This window comes from Lytechinus pictus, chromosome 18 (genome assembly GCF_037042905.1).
Source record: "Lytechinus pictus isolate F3 Inbred chromosome 18, Lp3.0, whole genome shotgun sequence".
NCBI classification, from domain to species: Eukaryota; Metazoa; Echinodermata; class Echinoidea; order Temnopleuroida; family Toxopneustidae; genus Lytechinus; species Lytechinus pictus.
Window position 1 is genome coordinate 23390001 of NC_087262.1, and position 10619 is coordinate 23400619.

The 10619-nt window shown below is 38.7% G+C and overlaps 1 protein-coding gene across 5 annotated transcripts in view; it reads right to left on the reverse strand.

Annotated features, from left to right (window-relative positions):
- LOC129282077 (short transient receptor potential channel 1-like) overlaps positions 1-9197 on the reverse strand; it is a 30284-nt gene extending 21087 nt beyond the window's left edge. For 4 of the 5 annotated variants that reach the window (XM_064113210.1, XM_064113207.1, XM_064113206.1 and 1 more), the window contains exons 1-4: positions 9063-9187; positions 2399-2523; positions 1875-1980; positions 1194-1318 (exon numbers count right to left, since the gene is read on the reverse strand). In XM_064113210.1, the coding sequence (XP_063969280.1) occupies positions 1194-1318; positions 1875-1980; positions 2399-2515 (348 nt within the window). In that variant the 5' untranslated portion in view covers positions 2516-2523; positions 9063-9187. Of the gene's footprint in view, positions 1-1193; positions 1319-1874; positions 1981-2398; positions 2524-9062 lie in introns of all 5 variants that reach the window. The other variant, XM_064113208.1, reaches the window with a different exon arrangement.
- Between the last annotated feature and the right edge of the window lie 1422 nt (positions 9198-10619).

The window sequence follows — 10619 nt, forward strand, 5'->3', positions numbered from 1 at the left end:
CGTTAATTAAAAACAAATTTTGGGGGGATTAAACATAGTTGAAATTAACTGCGAAGGATTAATCATAACTCATGAAAACTATTATTTTAACTGAGTACGCTAACAATGAAAATATTCTTATATTCTAAGTAAATTTTGAATAAAGGGAAAATGAATTGGTTTAACAAAGGTATGTTTTTACGGGTATGGAACATTCTCGTCTACCATCTATACACTAAATTTACTTATAAGTTTCCAGGGGCGATTTTCTTTTTTCGTAATTTTTATTAGTTATGAAATTGACAATGGCCATCGATGTCATCAATGTCATCACTCTTTGGCTGGCATATAGGGCTAGATGCGAGTTCGAGAATAGTCGGGCTGGTATGCCTTTTGTTTTCCTATCCGAGTTCTTAACAAAAACTGTCTGTTTATATATATATTTCGAAATTCGAGGATACATGTGTATAATTTCGATTTTTAATTATGTATTTTTTTCCATAATAAAAGACCACAAATAGTAGGGGGGACATTGGATATTATGTCCCCCCCCCTTTCCAAAATGGTAGGGGGGACGCGTCCCCCTGTCACCCCTGGGATTTCCGCCCATGAAGACAACCACGGTCACAAGTTCTATATGCAAGTATAAAGACACGGACTCTAGGAAAGTGTTGCGAGATAACATTTGCCATCATTTTCAAATTTCTATTCAATTTTGATGATTGATTTGGCACCCCAAATTAGACTTGTAATTGTTCGCCAGTTTCAGTTTCTTGCAACTCTCTATGATATTATTATGTTGATGTGTCTTGAGATAAATCTAGAGAATGTGTTAGAATTTACACCTCAACAGGTTTCACGAGCCTAATTACAACATGAAGGCAAAAATATATTCATTCCCAAGATTTTTAATTCGATGTAAATGATTGACAAAAGTGTATGTATATGATTAGCCATCTATCACTGATTCTAAGAAGGGCAATCACTGGACTTTGTTTCCAAATGAGGAAAAAATATCACTTAGCTTTTTGAACTGTTTGTCTTACACACCATTTTCTAGTCAGATATGAAATGTCAGATAAATCATATTTCCTATCCACTCGTAGTAAACATTAGTCCCTCTAATTTCTTCATTATATTAAATGAATTTTTTTCAAAATTGATATTTCAACACACGTGTCTACGTGGAATATCTCCGAAGATCTCGCTCTTACCTCATCTGATAAAGTCTTAGCGTGTCTGACGATAACTTTCGCTGCTTCGTCATAAGATACATTGCATGCTCGCAAGAGGGCATCTCCCAGAGGGACATTGTACCGTAGCAATACCTCGATAGCAGCTAGAGAAATTGATGTGAAAAATATATGTAATGATTGTATTGGAATTCGAGATTTCGATGACATCGAATCAATGGCTAAAATGATATTCACGATAATATGAATAGTGAAGATAATACTGTATTATGTTGGTCGAATGATTATTGTTTTTAGAAACTAACTGAGGTTGTCAGTAACACTAATTCTGGTACGGCAATCCACTTCACTTCAGTCCATTCATTTCATTCATACAAAAAAAACATAGCAATATTATATACAAAATGTTGACTCTATTATCACCAGAAAATTTAGTCCATATCCACTTTTATAAGAAAATTATTGTAGTTATATTGATGCACTAAAAGATGGAAATCTATGGAATCTATATAACCCAACTAACATTGGGCAGCTATTCGCACTTCACATAAAAATGCAAAATTTTACAAAAATAAAAACTTTCTTTTTTTTCGATGATTTTTCTGTTAAAATTTCGCCAATATTTTCTGATTTTTTCTGCCTTAAGTAAAAGTAACTTTGATATTTTCAAAGTAAATTCGCCTTTTTAAGATGATAGCTTACCAGAGACTCCTTTGTTGATCGCTCTAGCGTAGGTGTTTAATCCAGCCTCATCCCGAACGTCTAAGTTTGATGAAAAAACTGATAATTCTTTCACCCTTTTCTCCACCTGAACAATATATTTGGTAGAATAATGAAACGAAGGCGTAATGGGAAAATCTTTTGACAGAGATAATGCAAATTCCGACTCGCTATCAACACTATTCCGTCCAGTCTCATTTCGCAGTTGGCGACGATGAAGGCGACGACGTCAACTACAACAACTAAAACAATGATGATGATAATAATTTGATGCAAGCAGTAATAATCATGCCAATAAAATTACCAATAATACTTATGCAATAGAGCATTCCAATTTATGAATGCGCATTTCAGCTACCAGCACCTAGAGACGGGAGGCACAAGCTGAATCAATACTGCAAACATTGCATGCTGCTATTTCAGGAATTATCTCGAAGTTTCGTGTCAGTAGGTTTCAAGTTGTATACATACTAAGAAAGTAGACTGACTTATTAATTTGGACTCACCCTATAGAGGTCGCCATCGTCGATGGCATTAAATAATCTCTCCCCTCTTGTTTTGTTTCGATATTCCTCTCCCAATCCGATAGCAGCGTCTTTCAATGAAAACCTTTTCCCTGCCATCACTGGTTCTGCAATTGATGATAGATATTATCATTGTGATAATTATCATGACTTTTCACAATAAGTTAAAAAACAAGGAAAGGGTGGAGAAAATTTAGAGAAAATAACAATGAGAAAGGGGGAAAAAAAGAAGAGTATATAAACGAGAGATCTAAGTTGGGTAGCTCTATAATTATGGTAATACACCTGTCATTCAACCTAGAAAATATGAAATCTCATTTTAAGTTCGTCTAAGCCCCCTGATCATATTACCAACATGTGTCAACCTGCATTTATGACCATTCGGAAAATTTGGTAAATTCGTCAATATTTAGATAGAAGATTTATAAATGCACTTGTCCAGGCTTTGATAATGTCCCATGTTGATAATTGTAACTTGTTACTGTATGGTCTTCCAAAAAAGACCATTAATGTTGTATATCTCATCACTTGCAGAGTTTGTAGGGTACAATACATAGGGGAAACCAATACCACACTCAAGAAACGATTCTACGGGCACAGATCCACCGTCAACACAGCAAAGCTGGACACTCCAGTTGGCCGCCATTTTAACCTCCCCAACCACTCCATCACTGACATGATGATACAGGGCATCGAATCTTTAGGGACCCGTCCTGACTCAGTCCGTACTAGCAGGGAGAAGCTCTGGATGAGACGACTTCGCACCACCCAACCTCATGGCCTGAACATCCAAGAGGGGAACGACTGATTACTCTTTCAATTTTTATATACATATCATTTTTCCCCTCAGCTCTTTTGAATAGTTACATTATAGTTTCTTCCTCTACTTTCCTCCCATATCTCATACAAGCTCAGCTCCAATTTTTCCTTCCTTATTCAGGCGATATAATAATTATTATATATATATATATATATTTGTTTTTTCTCCACTCACCTCTTTTAGATTTACCACATTTGCTTATTTACATGTATACTATGGTTTCTTCATAATACATCCCCTCTCTTCTATATTTGCTTTTACCTTTTTAGGCAATTTGCTTCCTCTTTTTCACATATACAGGTTTTTTTTTTGTTTTTTTTCCTACTATATAGTTTTATGTTTTTTCCCGTCACACCTAGCGGATTACAATATCAGTTACACCATATGTGTATTTATATTTTTTCATATACATTTCTTTTTTGGATATATTTATATACATATCACTTATAGATACATATTTACACTTACCTTCTTCTCTTAGTTTGTTTAATGCTTTATCATATATACTTATATGTCTTTTGCACATTATCAGTTGTTCCCCATTCTTTTCCTTTTTTCCCCCACTCTTATGCACCAGTTTGTTATGCCTTCCTTTGCAACCTGTTTGACCCACCTCTCACTAATTCTCTTGTTATTCATCCCATTATCACTGTTTTGTTCCAGATCCTGTTTGATGTTGCCTGCCTCATTATCTTAATCCCTCTTGGCTTGAGGTCTTTTACTGGCCTTACTTACACTAACTTCCCTTTGTGTCTGCCTACTCCTTTTCTTTCATCCCCTTCACTAACCTGATTGGTCTTCTCTACTCACTAATGCCCCTTTTGTCTCCTTGTTTCTAGTGTTGCTGTAGCTTGTTTGTGGTCTATATGATGGTTGTTCCACTTTATATGTTTGTCATTTTGCCTCCGACGAAGATTCTGCTAGGATCGAAAGCTTAGGCCCCTTTTTGACTTTCTAACTTCCAAAAAAGAGCATTGCTTACTATACTGTGCAGAGAATTTCGAACTCAGCTGCGATGTCGATAGTTGGTGCTCGTTAGATCCGATCACACCTACTAGTATTCTAGTATGCTTTTCACACTTTTCACACTAAACATATTGGTGGGGCTATTAAGGGGGGGGGGTCCCGGGGTTAAGCTGAGCCCACTTTGGTTTCACACTACGTTTTAGCAAAGTGGGCCAGTAAGGTACAGTACATCAAGTTTATTTGAAAACATGGTAGCCGACTATTTTCATTTCGGCACCAGCATGCACTTTGGAATTCTCCCCCCTTATCAATAAGAAGTATATTTTCCCTTTCTCAGTTTAAGAGCACTCTACAGACCCACCTTTTTAATCCCTGATATTATTTGTATACTGCTTGTTATTTAGATGTATCTTTATTTATTAGTTTTGCTCCATAAATAGCTTAGATTGAGTAAGTTTAGTTTAATATAATTTATTGTAAAGCGCATAAGGAATTAAGTATAAATTGCTTTATAAATCTAACATTACCATTATATATAAATGACCACTCCCCGCTCAGTAGTTCCAACCCCTTCCTGCGGATACCCCCTTCTTATTTCAAACTTCGAGGATCCCCCTCTGTATATGTGCCCCCACCTCACCCCCCAAAAAAATGATACGAAATAGAAAAATTAAGGATAAAACAAGAATGTATTTACTGAATGGATAAGAAAGAAAGAAAGGAAAGAAAGAAAGAAAGAAAGAAAAAACAGAAAGAAAGAAAGAATGAAAGAAATATGAGTAACTAACTTACTAAACGAATAAATATGTACATAAATAGACAATATTCATTTGGGGAAAAAATAGATAATTACATAAATAAATGTAAGGGTGTTATCATGGTTTAGCAGAATGAATGTGAGTATGTATATCGACTGAGGCTATCAATTTTGTAAAGAAACTCATCAAGGTTGATCTTTGTCTGCCATTCAGCAAGTCCAGTACAGTAAATAAAGACCTACCATTTTTGAAAGGACAGTTTTTTTGTGTTTGATGAAAACAAGTTTCTGTGGGTCTAACCATGTTGCTGTATGTCCATGGTCTAACCATGAAGCTATTTAGCTTCATGGTCTAACATCCACCTCCGCACGTAGGCTATGATAAACTTATAACGAAGCCTTGCCGAAATTTTCATCGGTAAATCGGACGTTTTGCTGTCGACTCATCGTAGAGGCTGTTCACACCGCAAGGGGGGGGGGGGGGGGGACCGTGGGCGGACCGTGGATCGCGCTATCGTAGCGCGATCCACGGTCCGCCCATTGGCATTCGCCGGATTCACACCGCAGTGAGATAGCGCGGTCTATCGTAGCACCCCCTTTTTTGAGAGGTCCTGTTGCCATGACGCGTGACGTCATGAGGTCAGAGCGGTCAAAGATTTCGCGCGCTATTACGAACCCGTACTAGTTAGTTGAGAGCTCGATATCGCTGTGCCTATTATGCTAGCCGGCCTACGTTTATTTCATGGCGTTGTAGAACGATGACTTCCGGCGTGCTATCGTAGCTCGGGTTCACACCGGCAGAGATAGCGCGATCTAGCGCGCGCTAGACCGCGCTATCTCTCGTGGAGCCTGTTCAGACCGGCAGAGATAGCGCGATCTAGCGCGCGCTAGATCGCGCTATCTCTGCGGTGTGGAAGGTACAACGTCGTTTCGGTCCGCCCAACAGCGAGCCACGGCGAGCCAAAACGGCGTGCCACTGGAGCACCTCTTGGGGGTGGTCCACGAGAGATAGCGCGGTCTAGCGCGCGCTAGATCGCGCTATCTCTGCCGGTGTGAACCCGAGCTACGATAGCACGCCGGAAGTCATCGTTCTACAACGCCATGAAATAAACGTAGGCCGGCTAGCATAATAGGCACAGCGATATCGAGCTCTCAACTAACTAGTACGGGTTCGTAATAGCGCGCGAAATCTTTGACCGCTCTGACCTCATGACGTCACGCGTCATGGCAACAGGATCTCTCAAAAAAGGGGGTGCTACGATAGACCGCGCTATCTCACTGCGGTGTGAATCCGGCGAATGCCAATGGGCGGACCGTGGATCGCGCTACGATAGCGCGATCCACGGTCCGCCCACGGTCCCCCCTTGCGGTGTGAACAGCCTCGTGGACCACCCCCAAGAGGTGCTCCAGTGGCACGCCGTTTTGGCTCGCCGTGGCTCGCTGTTGGGCGGACCGAAACGACGTTGTACCTTCCACACCGCAGAGATAGCGCGATCTAGCGCGCGCTAGATCGCGCTATCTCTGCCGGTCTGAACAGGCTCCAAGACTCGAAATGTCAGTATCCCTCCTATAGTTTTTCATGAATAACTTCCCTGCATGGAAGCTAACCTTTCCCCGCAGTAATCTCTTTCTATACTTTCTTCGAAAGACCGAATTATATTTCTTCAATGTACACTCTAAATTCCAAGGATTCAAAATGAATCCAGATCGATTGTGAATAGTGACCAGCCGAATATTAGATTTTGTTTTAAACCTTGTAATTTAAATCTTTTAAGATTTGAGAGTTAATCCTAAATATTTAAAATAAATCCAAGATGTGGCTAGTCACTATATCCACAGCCAATTTAGATTTATTTAAAATCCTTGGAATTTAGAGTGTACTCATACGCTATACGGTGAGAAGAAAAGGGAGAGTAGGGAACGAAAGTATTAACTATCGTGTCTGTTTCAAATAACATTATCCATCACTCTTAATTTCATGGATTTAAACATAAATCTAAATCGGTATGATGGTTAAGGCCATTGCACATGTAGCGCCTGGTCAACGATCCGATTTTGGAACAAATCATTGCACAATCAATGAACGAGATCGCCTCGGAAGGCAGTGGCGTACCTGGGATTTTTCACAGGGGGGCAAAACGGTCCGCCAAAAAATTTGACAAGCAAAAAAAAAAAAAAAAAAACAAACAAACAAACAAACAAAACAAAAAAAAAGGTCTTCAAGCTCGTCAGGGTGGGTAATAAAGGTCTACAATAAAAAATGAAGGATTTCGTACCTGAAAAAAAATTGACAAGCAAAAAAAAAAAAAAAAAAAAGGTCTTCAATCACAAAATAAGGATTTTGTATACCAGAATAAAATTTGACAAGCAAAAAAAAAAAAAAAAAAAAAAATGTCTTCAAGCTCGTCAGGGGGGGGGGGGCAGACTGCCCCCTCTGCCCCCCCCCCGTAGGTACGCTAGTGTCGGAAGGTCTGAAACCTAGTTGTATAGTTCCCACTATCGCGATATGCGCCACGATTCAAACGACGTACTTACTCGTGGAGTAATCGTAGTGACCTTATCAGATCGTAGCAGATCACATCAGATCAGTCGTGGCAATCGTATTGGTCGTCGAAAATGTTTGATAGTTCAGAAATTTTCGCTATCAATAACGAAAGGCCAATCGTGGCTTTCGTAAAGGATCGCACGACAACGGGAGTATCAAATGTTCGTTCTCTCAACAACCATGAACCTACTACAAGTACAAACAAACTGGATGATTTTGAACTTACCATCAGGCATCATGCAGTGGGTTAGGGTATGATTTTTATTCCAAACCTTTTATAAGACTAGCCAAACGTGTTTAAGGTATGTTTTCCCCAACTTTTTCACCGGGGCTTTTTTTCCCTCCTCGCCGGTTTCTGAAAAGTATTCGGGTTCTTCCCGATTGTAACCCTAACTGTACTGGGGGGGGGGGATGCAATAATATAGTTTCATCTATTTTATCTTATTGTTAGCAAGTAGACAAAACTTGTTTAGGGGTCATATTCTGGCGACAACTTGTTTAGGGGCCAAAATGTGTAAATGAAGCCCGCGAAAAACTTGTTTAGGGGGTTATTTTGCACACAGAGAAAAATTCGTATTGGAAATGATTTGGTCATGCATGTGTACAGCAATACATTTGACTGCCCCTCCCCCCGGGCTAAGCGATTCTTCTTCTTCTTCTTCTTCATCTTCTCTCTCTCTCTCTCACTCTGTCTCTCCCTCTCTCCCTGTGCCTATCTCCCTTTTCATTTTACCTTCCATGTCATGAGATATCTTGCAAGTAGATTTTAAGTTTTGATAAAATATTGAAATTATGTTTTTGCTTATCTTCTTCGTAATTTTTTCCTGCCATTTTTACCTCTGCCATTACTTTTGCTATTTGTTGTAACTTTTGGCTGTCACATCCGATTTTCATAAGTATTCAGTGTGATGCCTGTTCCATTTGTTAAACTTTAGAAAGTGAAATAAACTTTGCAGTTGGAATGAATTGGACCTTTGACGTTTGAAATTTAAATCATTTGAGATATACAACAGGAATCTTTAGGTCTAACATCCAAATTCATACCGGTCTTTATCCAATGTCGATCTGGATTAATTTTCAATCATTAATTTTTTGGGTATTCCAGTCGATCGAATGATAATGATGCGTAACGTCACTTTCTGAAACATTCCGAGTTACCATGGTTGCCATGCAACGGAGAAAAATGGATGTGTACCCCCCACTTTTTTTCTCAATATAATCCTGTACAATAACGTAACAAAATGATCTAATTGTGATATTTTTTTTACCGACCCCCTTCCCCATTTAAAAAACAACAACAACAAAACTCATTCCCGCGTGATCCCAGACTTTGAAAATATATTCACTTCTGCCACCTGTAGTACTCGTAATCAGCTTTCCAGGTTTATTACTATAGGATCTCCTTCACTTCAGATCACTGCGTCTGTCATGCCTGTCATCAACCAAAGGACGATTAGTTTCTATAATTATACTAATAAGATTTTAATCCGGATATATCTAATGCATCCCATTCCTTATTACAGATTACACGATTAAAACCCAAAGAACATATACTCACCCTAGTTCACGGTAATCCTCTATACAACAGGCAATCCATTGGTACACACGGCTTGGCTTGGATATCCTGCGAGACCAAGGAGATATCACTCTTCTAGATCAGATTCAGTAAATTAAGGCATCTTCTCCGAAGGGTGTTTAAGCCCCTCTATGCTGTTTTTTTTACTATTTGATACGGTTCGGCGATCTGATTACATAATCCTTGATTATCCATTCCGTTACTCCTCTTTATCCACATCGAGGTTAGTAGAATATCATGGAAGGACGGAATAAAAAGAATTTTGAAGAATGAAATGAATAGAAAACATAAACACTACGAATGCCATAGGACCTGGTTTAAAGGGGTACTGCAGGCTGGAAATAATATGATTTGAGCAGATAAAAATAAATCAGACAAACAAAACACTGAAAATATCAAAATCGGTCAAGAAATAATAGTTATGATATTTCAAAGATTTGCATTACAGTAATGATGATGTCATATCCCTACTTATTCTTTTGTATTTTATTACATGAAATTATGTTTATTTAAATTTTGTCGCCCAAGAACTAAAAAAAAAAGTGGAGCGCCTATGGCAGTCTCACCTGCATTACGCGAGTCAATACAGCAGCAGTGCTGACTTTGAAAACTACTATAAAATAATTATTCACAGAATACACCATTCATATAATGATACAACACTACGTTCATTGACCAAAATGACATTTGACCTTGATCGAGAGTTCTATGACTTGTCAGTGATACAGTGGATTAGTCTTCGGACTTTGAAAAAGAGGGTCGTGGGTTCGAATCCCAGCCATGGCGTAATTTCCTTCGGCAAGAAACTGATCCACAATGTGCTGCACTCAACCCAGGTGAGATAAATGGGTACCGGTAGGAAGTGATTCCTTAAAAAGCTGTGTGCGCTATGAACGCCTAGCTTAGCCGGGTAATATAGGAGCGCCTTGAGCACCTAACAAGGTGGATATGTGCGCAATATAAATACCCTATATTATTATTATTACCCTTATGTCCACATCTCATAAACTATATCCATAAACTTTGAAAGTAATGACAGCAATTTAATAATTACCTCTAACATGGCCAAAGTTCATTGACCTTAAATGACCTTTCACTTTGGTCATGTGACCTGAAAATCGAACGAGATGTTCAGTGATACTTGCTTACTCTCATGTCCAATTTTTATGAATCAGATCCATAAACTTTCAAGTTTATGAAAGTAATTCAACAAATACCCCCAACTTGGCCGAAGTTCATTGACTTAAATGACCTTTGACCTTGGTCATGTGACCTGAAACTCGCACAGGATGTTCAGTGATACTTGATTGCTCTTATGTCTAAGTTATATATAATGAATCAGATCCATAAACTTTCAAGTTTATGATGGTAATTCAACAAATCTTGGCCAAAGTTAATTGACCCTAAATGACCTTTGACCTTGGTCATGTGACTTAAAACTCAGGCAGGATGTTGAGTCATATTTGATTTACCTTTATGGTCAAGTTTCATGAACTAGGTCCATATACTTTCGAAGTTATGATGACATTTCAAAAACTT